Source organism: Oryctolagus cuniculus, chromosome 11 (genome assembly GCF_964237555.1).
Source record: "Oryctolagus cuniculus chromosome 11, mOryCun1.1, whole genome shotgun sequence".
Lineage (NCBI taxonomy): Eukaryota > Metazoa > Chordata > Mammalia > Lagomorpha > Leporidae > Oryctolagus > Oryctolagus cuniculus.
The window spans coordinates 122,973,126-122,998,177 of record NC_091442.1 but is presented as its reverse complement, the minus strand read 5'-3'; the positions used below and the strand labels follow the sequence as shown (position 1 = coordinate 122,998,177).

General features: G+C 69.9%; 1 protein-coding gene across 1 annotated transcript; it reads right to left on the bottom strand.

Moving 5' to 3' along the window:
* Positions 1 to 5,983: 5,983 nt before the first annotated feature.
* Positions 5,984 to 8,117, bottom strand: PIM3 (Pim-3 proto-oncogene, serine/threonine kinase). Its single transcript, XM_051839186.2, has 6 exons — positions 7,958 to 8,117; positions 7,758 to 7,867; positions 7,606 to 7,656; positions 7,148 to 7,517; positions 6,848 to 7,024; positions 5,984 to 6,764 (listed from the first exon to the last, which is right to left on the bottom strand). The coding sequence occupies exons 1-6, from the start codon at positions 8,040 to 8,042 to the stop codon at positions 6,580 to 6,582; spliced, it is 978 nt and encodes a 325-aa protein (XP_051695146.1). The 5' UTR covers positions 8,043 to 8,117; the 3' UTR covers positions 5,984 to 6,579.
* Between the last annotated feature and the right edge of the window lie 16,935 nt (positions 8,118 to 25,052).

Here is a 25,052-nt window from a genome sequence, read left to right as displayed (position 1 = left end):
CTGACCCCGGAGTAGGTGTCCAGCGCGAACGGCACGGAGGTGCTGACGCGGGGAGCCCCGCGCGCGCGGGCTTCGGCCATGGCGACGGGGCGCGACCTGGACAGGTGCACGGCCCTCGCTCCTCAAACGCCGGGGCTGGGCGCGACCCTTCCTCTGTTCAGCCTCGCCCGAGGCTGATAGGGACATCAGGGGTCGCTGGCTGCAGCGAGCCTGGGACGACAGCGGGGCCGGGCCCTGGTGACCACGCGCTGGGGGCGGGCGCAGAAGGAGGTCCCAGAGGCTGCGCCGGCGGCGGGGAACCCGAGCTATGCCCTCCCCCTAGGACAGGCGGAGTCCCAAGCCCACGACAGTGAGGGGGCTTTCGTGTGGGCCAGTCCCTTCCTTGCTCGGGTCAGGCCGTCCTTACGCGCCTGGTCCCGAGGACTCCGACCCTCGGCCCCTCCTCCTCGCGAGTCGCTGACCGCTGACCGCCCGCGTGTCCCTCACCTCTGCGCCCAGGCGCGGCCCCTGGACCTTGTATCCCCGTCCCAGCACCGCCGCCCCTACCTGCGGCGCTAGGGCAGCGCACGGGGCCCAGGATGTCCTCGGCTGCCGCCTCCCCAGCCGGCACCGCCCACGCACCGAGCGCGCGCGCGCGGCCCCACCCCGCTGCGGCTGGTCAGGGGGCGCCGGCGAGCCGCCCTGGACAGGAAGGCCCCCCTTCCCCCACCTTCCTGCGCGCCTGGCTGCTCGGACTTCCGGCAGCCGCTGACTCACAGGAGGCGCCCCACGTGCGCAGTGCCCTTCGAGTGAGCCTGAGTCATGGGCCAGCGTCGCAGGGGGCGGGAGGGAGGGAACACTTGGTGCAGGGCACTGCCCGGATGCGTCCGCACACAGTGCACACACACACCCTGCCGCAGACACTCGCCTCCACACATGCAAGTGCAAGGACACAGACATGCACAGGATTGCACACGCATGTGCACACATACACACGGAGGCACATGCGTGTCTACACACCCACAGCACAGTCGCCTACACGCACACACGGCCACCCCCTTTGGCCTCGTGGACCTGCTGGCCCTTGCTAGAGGGGCTGAGGGACTCTGGGATCCTCCAGGGGTCACTGACCTGCCCCACTCTGCCTCTGTGTGTTGGCACTGACACGGGAACTGACACTGACACACGGGCACTGACACGGGCACTGACACTGACACACGGGCACTCACATGGACACACACACAACAGGCGCTCCCATGGCCACTCACTCTGCCGTCACAGGTGGCAGTGTAACCCACACACCACAGTGCGGGCCCCCAAATGCCCACCCTCCCGTCCCTCCCTTGAAGCCTGACCCCGCTGTTCCCCACCTGAGGCCGACCCCCAGGCCCCACTCAGCCCCAGGGAGGAAGGCAGACAGCAACCCCTCAGGGCCCACCCTTGTCTCTGGGAGATCTGAAATGACCCTGAGGGCGAGCCCAGGCCTGGGGAAGTGGAAAGGGCCTGGGGAGCAGAGACCTCGGGGAGAGCCGGGGGAAGGCAGGGTCGAGCGCGAGCCCTGGGGGTGCTTTGTGGATAGGCCGGCTTTGTGGGGCACATGGCAGGTCACCCCCATGGCCTGACTCTGTCCAGGCCCCCACCTCCCGCCACAGGAAGGGGAAGTCGGGGTCCAGAAAGGATCCTGGTACGTCCAGCACCACCAGGGGTCCAGGACCCCTGAGCCCCAGGTTCGAGGAAGAACCCTGCCTGATCCATCTTGGTCACCAGTTCCCACCAACTGTGAGCAGTCCAGCAACACGGCCCCGGCTGTGGGCCCAGGGGGCCCAGGGAAGGGCGCAGATGGCCGCTGGGCTGGGTGCAGCCAGCACCTCCCCTCTGCGGGACCCCACAGCCCCACACCTGGCCAGTGTAGCGGGGCCACAGCCTGCGACCCTGGTGAGGAGCTGTGGGCCTTGGCCGCCTCCTACAGGGTGCTGGGGGCACCCACACACCTGGGCGCAGACTCCGCACCAGGGTGAAGCCTGCCAGGCCTCCCCCAGCAGGGCAGCCACGGGCCGGCATTGAGCACGGCCCCCTCCCACACTGGGCCTGGCTGCCTCCTCCAGGCCGGGCAGAACGAGCTCTGTACCACGGGGGGGGGGGGGGGGGGGGCGCCTGCCCTCAGGGAGCGCTTCCCCTGCTTCAGGAGGAGTGTGGCAGCCGAGAGGGCCCCCAGATCACTCCCCCCCAGGAGCGACACTCCACACCACACACCACCCACCCTGGCCCCTCGGGGCCCGGCCAGAGGGCGGTGACCAGCACTGACCCTCCCAACTGCCCAGCCGGCCTGACTGCCAGGAACTCTGGGGGTGGGAGTCCGTTGCGCAATCGAAGCTCGAGGTTGACGCAGCTGCCTGGGAAGCCGGCGGCCTGAAGTCACACGCACACGGCCCAGGCGCCCCAGCAGAGGTGTCTGCAGGAGGGGGCCCCGAGCCTGACCAGTGCCTGGCCACCCTGTGCTCTGTGGGCAGGGCCAGGCCGGCACACGGCTCCCTGCCACCTGCCTGGGCCTCGGGCCGAGCACCCTGCCCCTGTCCTGCTCCCCCTGGTGCCACTGTGGGCAGGCCTCAGTCCTGTGTGTTGCTGGGGCTGCAGCGTCACCAAGCCCGCAGCCCACCGGAGGGCCGTTCTTCCGGGACGCTGAGCTGATCCCTGGTGCTGGACAAGGACGGTGGCCGGCGCCGACCCAAGGGTGCAGGGCAGACCAGGGGGCAGCCAGCCAGCCCCCACCCCGCTCACCCCACAGGAGCCTGCTGTGAACCAACAGTGGCTCGGAGGCTGCGGGCTGGGGACCCCTCAGGATTCCTGGCCCAGCAGAGAGGGCTCAGTGTGGCGGCGGCCCAGTGCCTGGCACAGACTCCTGGGAGCGGAGGCCCTGGGCAGAGGGGAGTGCGGAGATCAGCCTGGCGGGTTTTGGGGGGTCGTGGCCCCCGATGGGCATTTCAGGGCAGCCGACCTCCTGGCCGACAATGCTGGCCTCAGGGAGGGTCGGGGTCCTGCCCAGGTAACAGCCCCATCCTGGCCCCAAGGGCCCACCCGCCTAGCCCCGGTGGGCAGGGGGGCGCTGGGCAGGCATCTCTTGGCCTCCGCAGTCTCCTGGTGCCGAGAAGTGGGGTGTCTGGGGGTGGGGCAGGGGCCCGCCCCTCCGTGCAGGCTTGAACTCCGCTGGAGACCCCGAGTGGCGGAGGAAGTACTGCCATCCTAGGAAGGGTGGGAGGGGCTGGTCTGAGGGGAGGGGCCCCAGCACCCCCACTAGACCACACCCGGGAGCCTGAGCGCGCCTCGGTGACCTTGACACATCCAGGAATTGAGCTGGGCTGCGAGCCTTCCTCCCCCAAGGAGAAGCTGGACCACAGGATTTGTGGGGACAGCGGAAGCCCCACTGCGTATGGGTCACCCAGACCCCGACAGAGCCCTCGCCACAGAGGTCTCTCTGCTCCGGAACTCCACCTGTGGCTGGGGGCGCGCAGGGCTGTGCCCTGGGGGATTCTCTGGAATCTGTAGGGTCCTCCCAGGGGCCCCGGCCACAGTAGCCAGCCCTGCAGGTGGCAGGAGGACAGGACTGGGGGCTGGCGGGGCCTCCGTCTCCAGCCTCAAAGGTAACCCCTGGGCTGGAAGGTGGGAGACACGGTGACCTCAGCCAGTGTCCCGTGCCCACACGCATGGTCCCGGCGACCTCAGCCAGTGTCCCGTGCCCACACACATGGTCCCGGCGACCTCACCCAGTGTCCCGTGCCCACACGCACGGTCCCGGCGACCTCAGCCAGTGTCCCGTGCCCACACACATGGTCCCGGCGACCTCAGTGTCCCGTGCCCACACGCACGGTCCCGGCGACCTCAGTGTCCCGTGCCCACACGCAGGGTCCCGGTGACCTCAGTGTCCCGTGCCCACACGCACGGTCCCGGCGACCTCAGTGTCCCGTGCCCACACACATGGTCCCGGCGACCTCAGTGTCCCGTGCCCACACACATGGTCCCGGCGACCTCAGTGTCCCATGCCCACACGCACGGTCCCAGCGACAAAGTGTCCCGTGCCCACACGCAGGGTCCCGGTGACCTCACCCAGTGTCCCGTGCCCACACGCAGGGTCCCGGTGACCTCACCCAGTGTCCCGTGCCCACACGCATGGTCCCGGCGACCTCACCCAGTGTCCCGTGCCCACACGCAGGGTCCCGGTGACCTCAGCCAGTGTCCCGGCACTGCCCCCGCCTGGGGGCCTCGGCCGCTGGGGAGCAGCCTCCAGGTGACGCCCAGCAGCTCCTGCGTCTCCCCAGGACTGGAGCCAGGGCTGGGAGACGCCCACGCATCCAGCCCGGGCAGACGGCAGCACCCAGGGCCGTGCAGTCAGATGGAGACAGCAGGGCTGTGGGAGGAGCAGTGGCGAGAGGGGTACAAGGAGTGCCGGGTGAGGCGGCGCCAGGCTGCCTGTCTGGCTCTGAGAGGCGGGCTCAGCCCCTCTGCGGGGCTCACCCTGGGCCTGGCACGTTCCCACACGGGGGGACGGCACGGGGCGCCCACCCTGCTGCTCCCAGCCAGCAACCGAGGGACAAAGGTCCAGCACCCCCCGCCCACGTCAGAGCTGGGGCCTGCAGCCCCCCAGGGGTCACCTGGCCCCAGCACCAGTGCCCTTCAACTGCATCGGTGGCCACTGACTCGCCACAGTGCCCTGCCCTCCCTCCGTGGGCCTCCCGGGGGACGTGTGTGGGGGTCCCTCGCTCCCGGACGCTCCTCAGGCCACACGCACGGCTGAGACCTCCGTCCCGCACAAGCTTTGGGAAACACCACCCTCCAGACCCTTCCCAAGCCTGACACAGGCCGCGGTCCGAGGTGGTGCTGGGCGAGCTGGCTCCCCTGCTGCCCGTCCCCACCGTGCGCACTCAGCACCAGGCCCCTGTCCCTACCTCCCTCTGTCCACCCCACACCCCAGCACTTCCCGGCCCCTCCACGGGCCGCCGGCTCCAGCTGCCCGGGGATTGGCCTTGCTCCCGGGGCTGCGAGGACCTGGTGACCGGGTGGGATGGGCTTGGGACTCAGCTCAGGGACGGCTGGCCTGGTGGGCGAGCAGATGGATGGACCGCAGGGAGAGGAACCAGGGAGGCCGAGGTGGGCTGGGCCCTGGTGACCAGCGTCCTGCCAGAGGCTCGCTGTGGGCTGGATGCTGTCCTCAACCCAGGGACGCCGTACCAGGAAGCCCTCCCGGAGTGTTCTACACCTGGCCAAGTGGGCTCAGAGCTGGACAAGCAGGGCACTGGACTGTCCTCCCCCCAGCTGCTGGCGTGGGACAGAGGACGCTCAGGGCCCCGAGACGGCCCCGCGGGGGAGGAAAACACGGATCCGGAGCCTGCCTCACCGGCCTGCGTGGAGCCGGGCCCCCCCAGCCCCCCACTGCTGCTGCTGGGGGACGCGCGTCTCCCCTTACTCCCGCACAACCTCCCAAGGCTCCCCCGGCGCCGCGGCCACATCCCAGGCGGCCCTGCCCAGAGCCGCACAGCCCGGCCTGAGGACACGCGTGTGCTCACAGGTGGGCAGCCGCTGAACAGGGGCCCCCATCCAGGCCTCCTGCAGCACCCATGCGCTTCTGCCTGACGGTTTCCCACGCCTGCACCCGGCCTGTGCGAGGCCAGGGCACTACCACGCCCGAGCACCTCCCCGACCAGGCCCCGGGACCTCGGCACCCCCACCCGACCCCTACCACCCAGTCAACCCCTCATCTCCCCTGGAAACCCCACCCCACAGGCCACGCGGCCGCACACCCCCCGCTGTGGCCTGAGCGGCCACCTCCACTCTCCACCCCTCAGGGCCCCCAGAGCAGAGGCTGCACACCTCTCAGAAGCAGGCCCCAGCCAGTGTCCCCCACCCCACCTGGCAGTCAAGTCCCAAGCAGGACACCGGCCACAAAGGGGCACCCAGGAACAAGAGCCAGGCCCCTCCTCCCACCACCACCCCAGGGAGCACAGGACACCCGTTACGTACAAAACAATTTAATTGAAATACCTGTATAAAAAATAGGATCTCCAGACATCTCACACTGTCGAGCTGAAAGAAACCCGCGTCCACCTCTACACACGCCGGGGCCACAGAACCACAGCTGCTGGAATAAATTAAAGGCCCGCCACTGCCCCCCCCAGCCTCAGGGCCCACAGCGGACTGTACAAGGTCAATAACTTAACACCCTCCCCCAGGGCACAGGGCGCTCGTCCACTGGCCGCTGAACAAGCTCATGTCCCCAGCACCCTGCCCCCCCCCCCGCCCCACCGCCCGGGGGAGGCAAGGCCGCCGGGGGCAGTCACCCCGACAAATAAATTAAACAATAAATAGCCCCTCCGCGGGGTCCCACCATAAATAAGACGTTGCATTGCTTGTGCACGGTCGCGCCCGGGGCGCACGGGCTCGGGGCCGCCAGGACAGCAGCAGAGGGGGCGTCCCCGGGCCGTCTTTGGCCAGGCAGAGCTTGAGAAAACCGAGTCCCGTGGGAGCAGCGTTCAGAAGGCACTCGAAGCAGAGGAGAGGCCGGTGCCGGGGCGGAGCCGGGGCGGAGCCAGCCCGGCCGCGCCGCGCCCCTCACAGGCTCTCGCTGCTGGACGTGGTGCTGGCCTCGTCCTCAGTGTCCAGGGCGCACAGCCGCAGGTCGCAGCTCTCGGGGGCGCCCCCGTCGGCCAGCATCCAGGGGTGCGCGGCGATCTGGTCCAGGGAGGGCCGCTCCGAGGGCCGCAGGGACAGGCACCACTCGATGAGCTGCTGGCACTCTGCGGGGAGGCGCAGGGTCAGCGGGGGCGGGGCGGGGCGGGGCGGGGACCCCGGCCCCGGCTCGGCCGCCCCGCCCACGCACCGGCCGAGACCCGCCTCCGGAAGAACAGGCGTCCACACAGGATCTCCTCGTCCCGCTCGAAGGGGATGTCCCCGCACACCATGTCGTACAGCAGCACGCCCAGCGACCACACCGTGGCCGAGCGCCCGTGGTAGCGGTGGTAGCGGATCCACTCGGGAGGGCTGTACACGCGGGTGCCTGCGGGGACGCGGGGCGGGACGCGGTCACGTGGGCGGCTCGGGTTTCACAACAAACAGAGGCGGGCGGCCCCGCCCCGCGCGCTCCGCAATGCGGCGCCCCCGCGCCCCGCGCCGCGCTCACCGTCGAAGTCGGTGTAGACCGTGTCCTTGAGCAGCGCGCCCGAGCCGAAGTCGATGAGCTTGAGCTGGCCCGAGCGCAGGTCCACCAGCAGGTTCTCGTCCTTGATGTCGCGGTGCACCACGCCGCAGCCGTGGCAGTGCCGCACGGCCGCCAGCACCTGCGCGAAGAAGCGGCGGGCCAGCGGCTCGTCCAGCGCGCCGCGCTCCGTGATGAAGTCGAACAGGTCCTGCGCCGGCTCGGGCCGCTCGAGCACCAGCAGGAAGCCGTCGGGCCGCTCGAACCAGTCCAGCAGGCGGATGACGCCGCGCGCGCCGCCCGCCGCGCCCACCTTGCGCAACAACACCACCTCCAAGGGCACGGCCGCGCCGCCCTGGGGGACAGGACGGTCAGCGCGCGGCCGCCCCGCGCCCGCGCCCGCGCCCCAGGCCGCCCCGGCCCCCGCCCGCGCCCCCACTCACCAGGCTGCCCCAGTCCGTCACCCGCTCCTTCACCACGTGCTTCACGGCCACCTGCGGGTGGGGGCGGGGGCACACGCGGTCAGCGCGGCGGGGCCGGGCGCGGCGCTCGCTCCCCCGCGTCCACGCCCGCGCCCGCCCGGCGGCCGACTCACCGGGAGCCCGTCGGCGAGCCGGCTACCCGCGTAGACCGTGCCGAAGCCGCCGCTGCCCAGCACGGCGCCCACCTGGTACAGCTTCTCGAAGCTCTCCTTGTCCGCGCGGGCTGTGGGGACGAGGCGCACGGGCGCGGTGGGTCGGGGCGGCCCGGGCGCGCCCCCCGCCCCGGCCCCGGCGCCCCCCGGGCCGCGGCTACCTGGCTGCAGCAGCTTCACCGGGAGGTGGTCCACGCCGCCGGGCCCGCAGAGGTGCGCCAGGGAGCCGAACTTGGACAGCAGCATCGCGGGCGGCGGCCTCCGGGGCCCAGCCGCGGGCGCCGACGGATCCGGGCGGCCGGGCGGGCGGCGCGGGGCCCCGGCCCTCCGCCCCGAGGCCGCGGCGCTGGCGAGCGGGCCGCGCGGCGAGGTGGGCCCGGTGGCCGCGCGCGGACCGCGGACAGGCGCAGCAGGCCGAGCGGCTCCCACGCCCCGGCCGCGTCGCCCCGGGCTTTTGGGCCGCGGCGGCGCGGATCCCTCCGCGGGGGGCGGCGCCAGCTCGGGCCCCGCCCCTCGGCCTTCGCCCGCGCCGCGCGGCCGCCCGGACGCTGGCTGAGACGGTGGCTGGCGCCGCCGGGCGCCGCCTCCCCGGCCGGCGGGGGCGAGGGGCGGGCGGCGGGCGGGGCGCGGGGAGTCGCTCCGGGACTCGTTGCTGTCGTGGAGTCGCGGAGGCGCACGGAGCCGCGTCGCCGCTCTGCCGCAAGCGCGCGCGCGCACACGGACATCCTCAGTCCGCGCACGCACGGCCGCGGCGCTCCTGCGGCACGGGGAGGGGCCGCGTGGGCCAATGGGAGCCGGGGTTTTCAAAGGACACCGCGAGCCCAGCCAATGGAGGCGCAAGGGGCGTGGCCTTCGGGCCCCGCCCCCAAGCCGTGCCGGCGAAGGTCACTGCCTGGCTCTGGCGCGACGTACGCGCGGTCCCGTCCGTGTCGCAGGAACGCGCGGGCGTCCGGCCGCTCTGAGCGCGGCGGCGTGGGGTCCCAGGGAGAGGCGGGGATCCGGGGACAACCCCCCCCCCCGGCTCTCCCCGAGCGGGCGCGCTGACACGTGTCGTGCGTTTGCGTCAGAGGCCGCCCGCGCGCAAGTGACACGGCGCGGGGACCCCCCCCTCCCGCCGGCCTCAGCCACGCGAGACTCCCGGCCTGCGCGAGTCCGTCCCGCCCAGGGGCGCCCCCTCCTATCTTCGTGAGCAGACCAAACCCCCTGGAGTCCTGCGCGTGCCCACCCCCCGCTGCCCGGTGTGGTCCCGGCTGCCCCCCCGCGTCCATCTACCGTCCTCCTGGACCGGGGAGCCTGAGCAGCCCTGGGGACGCCCTCCCAGGCCGAGCCCGGACTCCTGCGTGATGGGATCCAGCCCCATGGATCCGCCCCTGGCCCAGGGCTAGGGTCAGCACCAGGGCCAGTGTGCGCAGGGCTCCTCCCGGAGCGGGTAGAGGAGCCCGGGGCCCTGGGTGTTGCCCCTTCTCCTGGAGTGGTCGTGCTCCCCAGTGGCCCCTGGGGTCTGGGCAGGGAGCTAAGCATCGTGGCTGATGTCCCTGGTCCCAGCTGGCCGGCGTGACCCACAAGCTACACACACCTGCCTTGGGCCCCCCACCACGTCTGGCTTATCACCCCCTGGAACCTCCTCCCACGGGTATTGTCGATGGCCACACTGTCCCCAGCCCCGGGGCCACCTGCTGCCAGGGTGTGGCCCAATGACCTCTGTGGCTCTCCCTCCTGCCCTGGACTGAGATGACAAGCACACCTGACACTGTCCACCTGCCTCCCCTGTCACCCTGCCAACTCCTGCTGTGGCTGCACGGGTGACAGGCCCTGGAGCTGTGTTCCCTCCTACGGTGTAGCGTGGGCTTGGCGAGGGCTGGACTGGGACTGGGGCTGTGACGTGACCATGCCGTGCACAGCTCCCCACGGGGTCAGGGCCCAGGTGGGAAGCTCTGAGACCTGTGCAGACCACTCAGGCCTGGGAGACTGGGGGTGCTGGGGAGCTGGGGTCCCCCGTGACTCCCCAGTGGGGCCCCTGCCGCTTGCGTGAACCTCCAGGTACATCATCTGGCTCATCCTGGCTCTCACCTGACAGGTGTCTGGCCCAGCAGCGTCGGGGAGCAAGATCTGGAGTCAGGGCGCCCCCTTCCTTGTCCCCCACAGCCCCTCCAGGGTCTCCCCAGACTAAGCAGCCTTAGAAAGGTGTGTTCCCAGCCGTCCACAGCCCACCTCCCCGCCTTCCAGGGGCCCCGGGGGGTTCAGGATGTGAGGAGGGGTCTGGCAGCCTGCGTGTGTCCTGGCTCTGAGCTGCAGGAGGGGTCGGAAGGACCCTAATCCTCCCGGCCCCGGCTGACTGACCAGAGTGAGCTGAGCAAGGGGCTTGCCCGGTCCGTGCCTATGCAGCCCCCAGGCCACCGTGGCTGCTCTGGTGGGAGACGGGGGCCTGTGGCCCAGTCTGCCTGGCTCTTCCCCCACCACGCTGGTGGGTGTGCCTGGCCCCTTACTCAGCTGCTGAGGATCTGGTAGGTTTCCACCCCCAACGCCACCAGCTGTGGAGCCCGCACCCTCCCTGCACACAGAGTCAGACCAAATCTCAGAGACCCCGCGCCTCCCAGTGTCTCATCTCAGGCACGGCCTGTGGGGGCAGAGCTGACCCCACCCTACCCCCACCCGCCAAGTCCCCCGCAGCACAGGTCCCAGCCCCTGCCTCTCCCTCTGTGCCCCTGGGCAAGCCCAGGTCTCTCCTGTCCCCCCACTGAAGCCCACCACCCACCGGGGGCTGGGGGCTCAGGTCAGCAGGCCATGGGACTTCAGTAGCTGGGCTGCCCTGCCGAGGGGCAGCCCCACCCCAGGGCCAGGGGCCTCTGCCTGCCCATCCCTGAGCAGGGGCTGGGACTTGGGTTGATCCCATCAGCGGGCCCACAGGGCCACCCCCCCCACCGCCTCGGACCTATCCCAGCCTGCCCCACCCGGTCACCCTCTCCTGCAGGTGGGAGGGGCTGCCCTGTTGCCCTGGTGACTAGAGCCAGGCCGGCCTCCCAGGTGAAGGTTAGGGTCAGCCTCCACTCACAAGTGTGCCTGCCCCTGCCCCCTACAGTCGCATGCCCCCACGCGATCACCTGTGCACACAGCAACCCGATGCAAACACACGCCCACGCCCACAGCTGTGCCACAGAACCAGTGCACAGGAGGGTCCTGGACTCTGCTCTGACGTCCGCTCTTCCTCCACCCCCAGTCCCCATGCCAGTGAGCAAGGCGGCTTCGATCAGCCTGTGTCCAGCTGCCCCTGATATCCCACACGTCTGCCTGCCCCCTCCTGGCTGGGCCAAGCCTGGGGGGGCGCCCTCCCCATCACCAAGGGCCAAGGTTCTGTCCCAAACCTCCCACCTGCAGCCCACCTGTCACTCTGGCAGTTCTACCCCCACCCCCTGGCCCCAGTCTGTGACCCCTGGCCTCTCACCTTCGCACTCCCTCTTGCAAGCCCGACACTGTCCTGCCCTGGGCCCTCCAAGTCCCCCGGGTCGTCAGGATCAGTCCCGATGGGCTGACAGTCACAGGGGTGCCCTGAGCCCCCTCCAGCCTCAGCTGCCACACAGGAGCACCTGGGCCCAACTGGGCCAGCACCTTCCCAGCTCCCAAGGCCAAACTTGGCCAGCATGGCTGCCTGCAGTCATCCGTCCAACACCACTGACCGGGAGCCCTGTGCCCGTCTTACCGCACCCAGAGGCTGGCCGTGGCCGCTGGCCGCCTCAGCACACCCCCGCGCTGGCCTGCACAGGGCCACAGCCAGCGAGACTGGGCAGGTGCGCCGGGTGCAGGGCTGTGGGGGGAGGTCTGCGCCGTGCCCTTTCCCCTGCTGCCTCCACTCTGCTTGGGCGCAGCTTCTGACCCGCTGGGGAGAGGAGCCAGTGGGGCTCAGGTCAGGATTTTGCAACTTCTTACCCAAGGCGTCCCAGGCCAGGCCAGGGTGGGGGACGTGGCTCTGCAGAAGCCCGGGGCGAGTGACCTGCGGGGAGCTCTGGCTCCACTGCCATGGCCTCTGTCCCCTGGACACTGACAGGTGCCGCCTCCCTGCCCAGGAGACCCAGGCGAGCCCGACCCTCGGCAGCAGGGGGAGGCCCACCCTGTGTTGGGGGCTGCTTGTTCTTGCCGAGCCTGCTCGGGACACCTGGCATTAGCCGGCCAGGCTCTTGATGGGAGAAGACCTTGAAAACCCAGAGGTGCGTGGCAGTGTCCAGGCCTAGGCTAGGTTCATCGGAGTCCCCAAAGTCCCCAAACCATTCATGGTCGTCCCTGGCATGAGCCCGCCTGGCACTGCCCGGAGACTGTGGCCACACTCCCTTCCAAAGCAGGGGCTGAGCCTGAGCTGGGGCCGCCAGTGGCCGTGGCAGTGACCCGGCCAGTAGCATTTGCCCACCTAGGCAGCGTCACTCTGCCTGCTTTCCTGCCGTGCCTGGCCAGCCCTGGGACCACAGGTGCACCTCCGCTCTGGGCTGACCCCTGTGGCACGTTGTCCTCAGTCTGTCCCGGCATCACTCTCCCTGTCTGACGAGTGGGGCCTCTGGCAGCCCAGTGGGGCCTGGGGGGGGCAGCCTGTGTGGACAGCACAGGGGGGCTGAAGTGCGGGTTCTGGGGGCGGGGCTGGGAGCTGAGTCCTGCTTGCTACTTTACCTTCAGCCCCACCGTGGCTCCAGCCCCTCTCCCATGTGTTCAGGCACACAAGGGAAGTTCCCCAGGAGGGGTTCCTGGAGGGGTTCCCCAACTCAGCTGAGTCTCTGGGTACAGGCAGAGTGGGGTGGCGGTGGGGCCTCAGCGCCCAGGACCTGACCAGGGGTCTCAGCTGTGCAATTTGGGGCCAGCTGGGTGGTCCCCTAGAAGGTTGGGGCTGGTGGCCTGGGTTCCAGAAGCGGGTTGCTCTGGGGCGGTCTCCCCTCGCGCTGGCTTTCCCGTAGGGGTGGGGTCTGACTCCCAGGCCTAAGTCCCCTGCTGAGGGGCGCCTGGGGTGTTTGGGTCTGAGGCGGCAGCAGGAGCACAGCATGGGGGCTGTGGGGACCCCAGGAGAGGAAAGCACCCAGTGTCCAGGGCTGCTGACCAGGGCTGTGGGCAGACACCCACCTCTCCTGCGTGCCTCCCACTCTGTCCCTGTCCCCCTTGGCCTCACCACACTGTTCTGGGGGTGGGAGGCAGGGGCTGGGCCGGAGCTCTGGGCCACCCCCAATTCCAGGCCTGAGCCCGGGGCTGGGAGAGTCCCGCAGGTCCACACCTGTGTCCCGGGCTCCTGGCCTGCCCTGACCCTGGGCAGGAGGTGGCCTGGGCAGAGCGTCAGTTTGGAAGAAGTGGCTGGGCTGTGCTCCAGCTCAGGGCCACTTCCCTATTCCGGGGAAGTGACAGAGGGTAAGGTTGAGGGGGGTGGAGCGGCCCCTGGAAAGGGGCCTGCCAGGCTCTCGCTCTGCCACTGAGGGGCTTCCTGGAGGAGGCGGCGGGGCCTGTGTTCTAGACCCTGGGGGTCCGGAGGGACCCCGTGTGTGCTGGAGAAGCTGGTCGGGCTGGGTCCGCACTGGAGGAGCACCTTGTGCGCACCTGTCCCCGGGTGGGTGCCGAGGCCTGTGCGGACGCAGGCGGCTGGTCCTGCGCGTACCCACCCCCAGCCCCCAGCGAGGGCACCGTGTGGCTGGAGTGGCCAGGGTCTTGCCAGCCTTCTTCCCGGGGAGAGGCCACCCTGTCCGTCCCACCCACACCCCTGTAGTGGGCAGCTGGGTCCTGGGCCCTGTGTGCTGCCTCCTCCCCCGCCCCCACTCCCAGCAGGCATCTGGACCCCATCCTCTGGGCCTCGCGTGGGCTGGGGAAGGGGCAGCCCAGGGAAGGCCGGGGCTGCGGTGGCGCCCGGGGCCCCAGTGGTGTCCCAGGCCAGTCCCTGGGAGGGAAGGCAGGGGCTGCGGTGGCGCCCGGGGCCCCAGTGGTGTCCCAGGCCAGTCCCTGGGAGGGAAGGCAGGGGCTGCGGTGGCCCCCGGGGCCCCAGTGGTGTCCCAGGCCAGTCCCTGGGAAGCCAGCCGCTAGAGAGCACATCCCCACCCCCGCTCTGCGGCCCCACCCCCAGGACACTCCTCCCCGAATGGCCCTTCAGGTTGGGGGTGCCAGGCCCCAGCCAAAGTTCACTCTGCCAAGTCCACACTGCCCGGCCCGGGCAGTCCCCTCACGGCTGGCACATCCTTGTGCTTAGCACCGTCATGGCTCGCGTCCGCCTGCCAGCCCTGCCCCCCCTGCCCCGCCCGGAGCAGCCACTGGCAACTGAGGCTTCTCCCTGGGGGAGAGTGAGGGGTCCTGGAGTCCGGGGTGGGGCCCGGCGGGCCGTCAGCCGAGGCCTCCAACCAGCACCAAGCTTCAGGACCCGCTGCCCAGTGCTGCTGGGCTGCGCCAGTCATGGCAGCCAGGCGGCCCTGGCCAGGCCCAGGCCTGTGCCCAGTGAGGGAAGGGACAGCGACACGGGCCTCCTGGGATCCTGCTGCCGGCTCCTGTCCCTGCCCGCGCAGCACGGTCCCATCTGGTGATGGGGGTGCGTGCCTGGTGTCCAGAGGCGGGAGACCGGCCTTCCGCTGGTCCCCCGGGGGGGCCCCCTGCCTGAGCAGCCCAGGCCCAGGCCCTCCCCCTGGGCTCCAGGCGACAAGCAGGGAGCAGGGCAGCCCACCGGCCCGCCATCTCTGCCTCTGTTAGGGCGATGCCGCCTCAGCCACACCCTGGGCTGGGTGTTCCCAGGATGGCCCCGCCAGCGGCAGTGGGAGGGGAGCCGCTGACTCGCGGTTTCTGGGACGCCCTGATGTGGGGTTTCGACCCTGCCCTGGAGCCCCTCCCAAGCCGGACCCCAGGCTCAGAGCCCTCTGCGTGGCGAGGAAAGGCCCTGTCTGGATGGGGGGTGTGTCTCCCCAGAGAGGATTCGTGTCAAGGAGGGTGGGGACGGGAGGCTGTGCTGGCCGGCAGCCTCGGAGCCAGGGTGGGGGTGGCGAGGGCACCTCAGCCCCGGGCTGCCTCCTGGAAGCCCACCTGGCTGGGCCCCCGGGGCTCTGAGCAGAGCTGACTCAGCAGCCTGCTCAGGGAGACGGGGCAGGGCCAGCTTCAGTTCAGCCTGGCCGTGGGGGCCGCAGGTGCGCTGGAGCGGGGCCATTGTCAGAGCGGCTCAGGGGCTTGGGGGCACGGGCGGGGCTGCCCCTGCGCTCCGGGTGGGGTGGGTCTCTGCCTCCCGGCAGGGCCCGTGGCACGGTAGGTCCCGGCCTCTCCCCACACTCAGTCCTGTGCCCTGTGTCCCCACCTCCGCCTCTCTGGCTCGTGAAGCCCCACGGGGTGGCCTGGCTGGGCCCTGGCTGGGCCGCTGGTGCCTGCTCTCCTCCCCAGCTGGGCAAACGCCTCGGGAAGGTGGGCCGCCTGCCCGCCGTGCTGCCGAGGGCGACGCCTGTGACGCAAGCTGTGGCCTCTGTTCCGCCTGCCTCCTGGCTGGGCCCCGTCCACCTGCCATGTGACAAGCACAGGCACACGCACACACGCGTGCATCTCACAGCCTGCACCTGTCGGGCAGGTTCTGTACGGCTGGCCCTCGGCCAGGTGGCTGTCCTCAGCGTCACCCCTGTCCCAGCACTGCCCTGGGGGCCCCCGGCCTTGGTGTCCTCATTTGTGAGTCGGGGTCCCAGCCAGGCTGGGCAGGAGCTGGGGAAGAGAGGAGGGCAGACCCCCAAACGCGGCTCCTGTGCCCCGGGCCCTGAGGGGCCTCCAGGCGTGAGGGTGGTCAGCTGTGCCCAGCCAGCAGCCCCCAGCAGGCCACTGTGTCAGGTCCGCCCTGGCCGTGGGTTGTGAATGACAAGGTCCCTCCTGGCTCCTGCGTGGCTGCTCCCCGAAGCCAGTGGGCAGGGGACCTGCAGGGCTGCGGGGCAGAGGCCGGCACCACAGAGGGGAGCCCACCGGGCTCTATTGGCTGGACACCGGGCAGCAGCCCCAGTCCGGCCTCTGAAGCTAGGAACCCAGGGCCGGCGCCTGTGTCCAGCTGCCCACCCCCTGCCCTGGGAAGCTACCTGGCCCTACTGCCCCCAGCAGCCCTGGGGAGCCTCATGTGGGCAAAGCCAGGTGCGGTGGTGGGATCCAGAGAAACGCGGTCCTGGGGGGAGTCACAGGGGCTGGGGCACTATAAGGGTGACGGGAAGCCAGGATGGGGGCGGGCAGAGGACGGGCAGTGGGCAGCCAGCTCAAGGGGCACAAGTCCAACACAGGGTTCATGGTGGCTGTGAGCCTTGGGGGTCAGAGAGATGGGCTGGCCGAGCAGGTGCAGAGGGGAAGACACAGATGGGGGATTTGGGGGTCGCAGGATGGGGGTGGGGGCTGTGTGGCCGGGGCGGGGGGGTAGGGACACAATAGGTCCTTGTCCGGCCAGCCCTGGCTTCCTAAGCAAACACACACCCTGTTCCCGCTGCACACCGTGTCCCGGGCGGCTGTGGCTCGGGGCCAGCGGGGAGGGCGGGAGAGGGGCCTGGCCTCCCAGGAGCCTCCTGCGGCAGCCTGGGGCCGAGCCCCCGGTGCTGGGAGGGCCTCTCCCAAGCCACGTGCCAGGCGGCTTCCCGAGCCGGAGGAAGCCCCTCCCGAGTGCTGACCCATTCTGGGGAGTAAGGGGTTGGGGAGGGACCCACGCCCACAGCCGGGGGAAAACAGTGCCGGCCAGGGCTGGGGGCAGCTGGGCTGGGCAGTGTCCTCGTGCTGGGGCTTGGCCGTGACGAGAGGGGTTTCCACCTGGGCGGGGCGGGGCGTGGATCTCCGCCAGGCTGGGTGGGCGGGTGTGCGGCACAGGGCTGGGAGGGGTCAGGCACGTGGCCGCCGGCGTTCCGTGGCCGGTTCTGTGGCCGGTTCCGGCAGCAGCCGCTGCTTCTCCCAGCTTTCCCTGCTTCTCCCTGCGTCTCCGTCCTGGCGGCGGGAGTCCAAGGACGGGCAGGGGCAGTGGTCAGGCTGACCTCCCTCCCGCAGATGGGCAGCCACCAGGCCCCAGGCCAGGCTGGGTGTGGGGCTGGGATGCTCTGTTGGGGGTGGTGCCTCAGCTGCCACTCACGATGGGGGAGGGGCCGCTCAACCAGTGTGCCCAGGCCCCACCCTGGACAGCAGCTCTCAGTACCACAGGAAGGGGACACTTGCGTAAGTGGGTTTCCAGAAGCCACGCTCACGCCTGCACGTGTGTGCCCATGTGCGTGTGTGCCCCCCGGTGAGAAGCTGCTCCCCACTGGCACATGGCACCCTCCTGCATTTGGCCACCAGGCAGCCCAGGTCCAAGCCCACCGCCCCTCACTCTGCCCCTCAGCCCTGGTGGGGCCTGCGTCCCCCGCTGCAGACAGACCTCAGTCACAGGGAGCCTGGCTCTGGGTCGCAAAGCCAGGGCCAGGCCCAGCCGGGCCTCAGAGCTCTCGCTCCTCCGTAGGCTGCGGCACCTGCCTGGCTGGCCGCAGCTCCATCAGGGCCCAGGGTGGGCTGGGGTGGGCAGCCCAGGCCTGGGGACCTCCCTGTGTGCTACGGAGGGCCCTGCAGGTCAGCAGGGTCGGAGGCACGCAGGGGCCAGTCAACCCCGAGCTGGGCAGGGTTGGTTCTGAGCAGGTGCCGGAGGCTTCTTCCCGAGGGAGCCTGGGAGGGGAGGGGAGAGGGGGGGCTGGGCTGGGGGGTGGGGCCGCAGGATCTGGGGAGAGCTGATGAGTTGGGGGCAGGCACAGGGGACGGCCTCCTTCACCAGGGAGCTGGTGGGTGCTGAGGGCTGTGGTCAGCTGGGGCCAGGGGGTTGGAGCCTGGCTGTGCAGGGAGACCTCAAACACCAAAGGTCAGCCTGGACCCGCGGATCCGTGCGGGCGGTATGTTTGTGTTCAGCTCCTGTGTCGGGGACCCCGGCATCACCAGAGCCACAGCCGGCGGCTCCCTGCTCCCTCTGCCTTGGGCCTCGCCCCTACCAGAACTGTGGCCGGGCCACCCCCTCCCTCTGCCGCTGCTGGTTTTGCTCGTGGCGAAATAGACCTGGGGGCAAGCCCACCCACATCCCCGCCGTCTGCGTCCAGACCTCTGACCCCAACAGCAACTCCAGCAGACACCCACTGCCCGCCCGCCGCTCACAGGCCCCGGCACCGCCCTCACGGCCCAGGGGTGGCCACGAGCAGCCCGTGTCCCCGTGTCACCACCGTGTCCCGAGCGTTGCCCAATGGTGCATGTGTGCCGAGACTGCTCTCCTTCCCAGGGCCGACCGCGAGGCCTGCAGTCCCTCCCCCGAGCGCCGTGCCTGCTGCAATGGGATACCGACCTGGTCACGGCTCCGGCACGCGGTTCCAAGTCCACCCTCCAGCCTCTGCTCCTGCCCTCCCGGCCCCAGCATGCGAGGCGGCAGGCCTTGCGCCGGCTGCCCACACCCACAGGGGACCCTCAGCCCTCTGACGCTCAGTCACGTCAGCGCAGACAGCCCCAGCCGCGCTCTGCCCTGAGCTGTGTCCTCCTCTGACCAGGCCCTTGGTCCGACTGAGTCCCCGCGCGTTGCACGACCCTGATGGTGCAGGCCGAGGCGCCCGCAGCCCCGGCCCCGGCGGCTCCGTCTCCCTGACCCTCAGCTTCCCCAGCAGCCCAGGCCCTGGCGTGAGGAGCTGAGCACCCAGGGCCTTCCCCCTTCGTTGTTTTTAAAGATTTATTCCATTTATTTGAAAGGCAGAGTTAGAGAGAGACAGACAGATCTTCCATCCATTGGTTCACTCTAAATGGCTGCAAGCCAGGAGCCAGGAGCTTCTTCCAGGTCGTGGGTGCAGGGGCCCAGGGACTTGGGCATCTTCCACGGCCTCCCCAGCCGCACCAGAAGGGAGCTGGATGGGCAGAGGCGCGGCCAGGACTGGAGCCAGCGGCCATGCGGGAGGCGGAGGCTTTACCCTGTGCCACTGCACCGGCAGCATCCTTTCTCCTTTCTTTAGGAGCTGTTGGGGAGAGAGAGAGAGAGAGAGAGAGAGAGAGAGAGGAAGGAGCCTAGAAGAGAGCTTGGCTGAGGACCTGGACAGAGGAACACCCCAGGACATCTGCAGCATCGGATGGGGTGGGGTGGGGGCGGGGTCAGCCGGCCAGGCCTGGACAGAACCTGGGGCAGCAACTTTCCCCACCCCCAGCCACACAGCCCCTCGGGGCAAGGTGCCCAGCAGGGGACAGACACAGGGGAGGGCCAGCCAGCAGCCGGGGAGCACCCGGGGACCAGGCGCCCCAGGGACAGCTCAACTGCCTGTGTACCCGGCTGGCCCTGGACACCCCTCCCCCAGGCCCACCAGGACCTTCTCGCCCCATCCCGAGGATGAGCACACAGTGGAGCCGCAGGCTCCGCGCTGGCCGCCTCTGGTCTGTGGGCCCGAACACGCTCACAGGATCAGGGCTGCCCTTGGGGTGGGGAGAGCTCAGCCCCGGGCCGCGGCCCAGCCCCGCAGCGCCAGGCACCCCGTGGCGCTTCTCCAAGGCCGGCCTCCAGGGATACCCAGCACAAGTCCCTCCCCGCGAGCTGTGCAGGGCGTGGGCAGTGCCAGCTGTCTGAGGGTGTGCACGTGTGTGTGCGCACGTGTGTGCGGGTGTGTGTGAACATACACGGGCAGGCTGGCCTGGGCCCTGGGTAGCCAGGACCCCTGGGCTGTCAGGTGGCGGGGAGAGGCCTTCCCCAGGGCGTGGCTGCTCCGTCCACCCCACACTTGCAAGCTGCCCTTGGCCATCACTCGGGACTCCGTGTCCTGGCTGGTAGCTGGCCGCAGTGTGGGGTCCCAGGCTGCAGGGTGGGAGCCACGGATGATGGGGGTCCCAGCATAGGAGGAAGCACCCTGCCCCCGATTCCCCCCCTACCCGCTTTGCCCCACAGTCAGAGGGCCGGATGGAGAGAGTGGACCGGCAGACGGGCAGCTGATGGCCGGAAGCGCAGCGGAGAATCGGCGGAAGCTGGGGCGAGTGGCCAGCGGGTGGCCTGATGGGTCCTGGAAATCCTCGCTTCCTGTTTTCCCAACAAAGGACCTCTGTCCCCCGGGACGCCTTTTCCGTAAACAGGGTTGTTTTCCAAGAGCCGCCCCATCCTGTCCCAGCCACCACAGGCTACTGGGCGGCGGGGGCAGGGCCCGGCAGGCAGGCCCGCTGGGGGGCTGCCCCCACATGGGGGGGCTGGGACAGTCTTGGGGTCCAGGAGGGCATGGTGGGACCCGGGGCCTCCTGGGAAGCAGTGGCGGGGCCCGGGGCCTCCGTCCAGGCGAGTCTCCCCCCGCCGGCGGGGAGCAACCTTGCCTCACAGGAGACAAGCTGGGGGTCAGAGACCACCGCCCAGGTGGCAGGGCCCGGCCGGGCCACACTGGACAGCAGGGACCGACAAGGGGCAGAGACGGCCCCCACGAGGGGTGAGGGACAGCACCAGGTCTGTCTGGAGGGCACACAGAGCGGGGGTCCCCAAGTGCGTGTGGCTCTGAGCGCCCCTGTGCAGTGTGTAGGAGTGACCATGTGCATGTGTGTGACACATGTGGGTGACCGTGTGTGTAGAGGCGACAATATGTGGCATGTGGGGGTGACTGTGTGTGGTGACAATATATGACACGACATGTGGGGGTGTGTGTGGAGGTGACCTTATGTGGCATGTGGGGGTGACCTTATGTGGCGTGTGGGGGTGACCGTGTGTGTAGAGGTGACAATATGTGGCGTGTGGGGGTACCATGGGTGTGGTGGTGACCTTATGTGGCATGTGGGGGTGACCGTGTGTGTGTGGGTGACAATATGTGGTATGAGTGTGTGTGTGGAGGTGACCTTATATGGCGTGTGGGGGTGACCGTGTGTGTAGAGGTGACAATATGTGGCATGTGGGGGTGACTGTGTGTGGTGACAATATATGACATGTGGGGGTGTGTGTGGAGGTGACCTTATGTGGCATGTGGGGGTGACCTTATGTGGCGTGTGGGGGTGACTGTGTGTGTCGGGTGACAATATGTGGTGTGTAGGAGTGACCGTGTGTGTGGGGGTGACTGTGCATGTGGGGGTGACCTTATGTGGCGTGTGGGGTACCATGTATGTGGGAGTGACCTTATGTGGCATGTGTGGGGGTGACCATGTATGTATGTGTGGGTGACCAGGTGTGGTGTGTAGGGGGGTGACCGTGTGGGTGGGGGTGACCTTATGTGGCATGTGTGGGGGTGACCGTGTGTGGGGGTGACCCTATGTGACGTGTGGGGGAGACAGTGTGCGTGTGTGGGTGACTGTGTGCGTGTATGCGTGACTGTGTGCACCCAGGCAGCAGGGCCTGAATGGGCCCAGTGTGAGGGGCTGGGCGCTATTTATAGCCGCTGGGGACCAGCATGCTATTAATAGCAAGAGTGAATGGACAATGCCGCTGGCGTTGGCGCTGGCGCAGCCTCTGGGGCCGGCGGTGGGGACAGTCTCTGCCCGAGACACCCGGGGCTGGTACCCCAGCCCCCGCCCCCGCCAGCCCGACAAGGGCGCTGTTCTGTGGTCAGCTGGGGCAGCAGGCTGGGGGTGGGCTGGGCTCCTGGCCCCCACCCCCTCTGGGGAACGGAAGCCATTCCCCAGCCGCAGTCCCTGATGGTGGGCCCTCGGGGTGCAGGGACAGCCCAGACCCCCTTACGGTGTGGGGGAGGGAGTTCAGCTCAGAGCCAGGAGCTGAGAGGAAGGGGCGGCCTTGAACCCCGGTCCCCCGAACCCGTGCTCTCTGGGGGTCAACCGCTTCCCTCACGCGGCCAGGGTGGGCTCCGCCTTGCTGGGCGCAGGTACGGGCAGGCGGGCTGGGCCCTGAAGCTGCTCTTGGAGACTGCAGAGGCGCTGAGCGGCCTGCGGGCTCCCTCCTGCCCTGAGCCGGGTCGGGGGATGGGGGACGCGCGCCCCCAGCCCGCGGGAGGGGGGCTGTCCACGACCTGCGGGGCTGCTCGCCTGGGGCGGAAGGGCTGGGCCCGGCGCTGCTCCTGAAGCCGCGAAACCTCTAACACACGACTCATTCTCCCACCTGCTGCGTCCAGGAGCCCCTCAGGGGTCGGAAGCCCGTGCCCGGCCTCAGCCCGCGGGCCTGTGGCCTAGGTCTCGGAGGGGCCTTGCCATCCCCGCCCAGGCCCTGCCATGGAAGCCTTGTCCGCCCCTTGCAGGCCCCTCCCATGAAAGTCATGCACCTGTCCCCAAAGAACCCCGCCCCCATCCCGGTCCCGACCCCATCTCCTGCAAGACCCGGTCCCTGAGGCCGGCGCCACGGCTCACTAGGCTAATCCTCCGCCTAGCGGCGCCGGCACACCGGGTTCTAGTCCCGGTCGGGGGGCCGGATTCTGTCCCGGTTGCCCCTCTTCCAGGCCAGCTCTCTGCTGTGGCCCAGGAGTGCAGTGGAGGATGGCCCAAGTGCTTGGGCCCTGCACCCCATGGGAGACCAGAAGAAGTACCTGGCTCCTGCCATCGGATCAGCGCGGTGCGCCAGCCGCGGCGGCCATTGGAGGGTGAACCAACAGCAAAGGAAGACCTTTCTCTCTGTCTCTCTCTCTCACTGTCCACTCTGCCTGTCCACCAAAAAAAAAAAAAAAAAAAACACCCTGTCCCTGGAAGCCACTCCCCCATCCCCAGCAGGACTCTGCCCCCGTCAGGGCACTTCTCTTCTCAAGGCCACGCCCCTCGTCCGCACTAGGCCAAGGCTGGGGGGCGTAGCGTAGAGTGATGGCTGCAGAGGTTGAAGGTGGCCCAGGAAACCATCCTGCTCCCTAGCTCCACCACGGGGGGGCCATGTGTCCCGTTCCTAAAAGGGACCCCTGCGTGGGCGACCTAGAGCCGGGCATTAGAGGACGCGGGCTGCCGAGGCAGGGCGTCCAGCCTCACCAGGAGGGTCCCATCGGTGTCATGAGTGGGAGTCTCCGAGGAGGTGGGTGCCCCACGGCCCCTGGGCCAGACCCCTCCCCCCGAGCTGGTGGACGGTGGGCCAGTGCAGAGGGGCACCGTGGCTGCTGCCGTGCCCTGGCACTGTTTGGGGAGCAAATCCTAGGGCGAGGGTGGGACTGTGGCCTGAGGACAGAAGCAGAGTGCAAGTGGCACCAGGATTTGGGGAAGGGAGGGGCTGTCCCAGCAGCTGGGCCCTGCAGAGCCCCTGTGGAGATGTCCCCAGGGGGCAGTCTGGGCAGGAGTCAGCTCGGGACGCTGGGGAAGGGTCCACTCTGCTCCTGAAATGGCGTGGCAGCTGTCCCCTGTAGCCTCCAACAGGAAGCCCACTCCTGCGAGGCTGGTGAGGGGATGGGGCGTGACTTTGGGGACAGTGGGGAGCAATGACGTGGGGACCGAGGCTCAGTGGCCAGAGGGGCCCAGCTCCCACAGGTTCAACGGCAACCCTGCAGGTGTGCTGTGACCACGCCAGGGGCCTGGCCCAACAGAGGACAATGTCCAAAGCTGGACCCCTCCACCTGGAGGGCCAGCCTCTGCCCCCGGCCCTGGTACCAGGCCATCCTGGGACAAAGCTCGGGGCATTTCTCTTCGGGGCCTCGGGAGGTGAGGTGTGTGCACAGGACAGCGGGAGACACAGGGGGAGGTGTCAGGCAGGGCACACGAGGCCTGGGAATGCACCGTGGGGCTCGGGCCCTGGGAACGTGCTGGCACAGGCAGACCGATGCCAGGCGCTGCGACAGAATCAGCCACGGCCATCCGTGCAGCTCTCGTGAGCGTCAGGGTCGAGCTGCGCGAGGCGGGAGGGGAGGTGCAGAACATGGTGTTCCCAGGCAGACAGGCAGAGGAGTCGAGGATGCGTGACAGACCCCCAGGACGCCAGGACGCCCTGCCCGTTCCTGACCCAGGGCCCTGAGTTTGGGGGGAGCTGGGTCCCTAGGAGTCAGGACGCTGGGTCACACCCGTGCCAGGGACCCTGCTGTCCCTCCTCGGAGGGCTCAGGGCCGCTGACCCGGGGAACCAGCATGGTGCTTGGACCTCTGGACGCGGGGATCGAGGTGATGTGAACATCCCCAGGCCCACGGTGCTGCCATGGCTCCCTGCTGGGGGACCTCCAGGGCCAGGCGGCAGGCAGAGTCCGGCCGTGCCCCCTCTCTGAGCAGGGTGGAGCAATGGACACGGTGTCCTTGGCCCCCAGCAGGGGGGCCCCACTGGACATCCTGAGGCTCAAGGTGGGGGTGCTCGGGTGGTGGCCCCATCACGTCTCCCTCACTGCGCCGGCCTGACTGCTGTAAGGGCAGGTGGGCCCAGGAGGGGCGTGGCCCCGGTGAGCGAGCACCCGTCTCCCTGCCCGGCTGGGGCTGCACACGCACGCACACTGGCCTCGCCCCAGCCTGTGCCAGCAACCACGTCTCACCACCTGACAGAGCCCAAACCCTCCAGGGCCACGGTCCCCTGGGAGCACAGGACACGGCTGTCCTTGCACTGCACACCACTGAGGGACGCCTGGCCCCGGGGACTCTGCTGCGACCAGGCGCAGGAGCCCGGGGCCGGGCCAGGAGACAGCAGTCAGTCCTTGGTCCCCGGCTGGCACGGTGGGCACTGAACAGAGCGGCGTGGAGCAGCGTCCTTGCCCCCACTCCGCGCGGTCACACCGCGGGGAACCTCGGGCCGCAGTGCGTGCTGCGGCCCCGCGGGTTGGGCTCGCCCATGAAAGGTCTCCCCAGGGAAGCCGGCGGGAGAGCGCAGGATGGGCTGACAGCTGGCCCTGCCCGGGGATGGGCGGGGCCTCTGCAGTGGGCGTGGCCGGCCCCGGCCGTCCTCTAGGCGAGTTCTGCGCTCTCGCAGTGCCACCTGCCGGCCCCGCGGCGTCCTGCGGCCTGGGCAGGTGAGCCAGTGCCAGCGTCGGGGACAGCGGTGCAGGGGCCAGTGCTCAGGCCTCCAGAGCCTCTTCCCACACCTGCTTGGAGGGGTCCGGTCCCCCACGGGTCCACCCCCCCCACTGGGAACGGCTGGGGGTGGCTCCAGAGCGGCCTGAGGTAGGGAGCAGGCTGGGCGCCCCCTCCCCCGGCCACTGAAGAGACCAGCAGCAGAGCGGCCGGCCAGCGGGCACCGGGCCTGACGCCGCCAGCAGGCCCAGGGCGCTCCCTGCGGATGGGGCCAGGGTCCGGGGGCTGCGCAGAGCGGCCGGCCGGCGGGCACCGCGCCTGACGCCGCCAGCAGGCCCAGGGTGCTCCCTGCGGATGGGGCCAGGGTCCGGGGACTGCGCAGAGCGGCTGGCCAGCGGGCACCGCGCCTGACCCCACCAGCAGGCCCAGGGCGCTCCCTGCGGATGGGGCCAGGGTCCGGGGACTGCGCAAACTGAGGCAG

Excerpts from the sequence above, each read along its gene's own strand:
- PIM3 (XM_051839186.2), bottom strand. The coding sequence starts at position 8,042 with ATGCTGCTGTCCAAGTTCGGCTCCCTGGCGCACCTCTGCGGGCCCGGC. Across the intron at positions 7,025-7,147 it reads GGTCTACACCGACTTCGACG|GCACCCGCGTGTACAGCCCT; the intron begins GTGAGCGCGGCG and ends GCGTCCCCGCAG. Across the intron at positions 6,765-6,847 it reads CCGGAGGCGGGTCTCGGCCG|AGTGCCAGCAGCTCATCGAG; the intron begins GTGCGTGGGCGG and ends GCCTCCCCGCAG.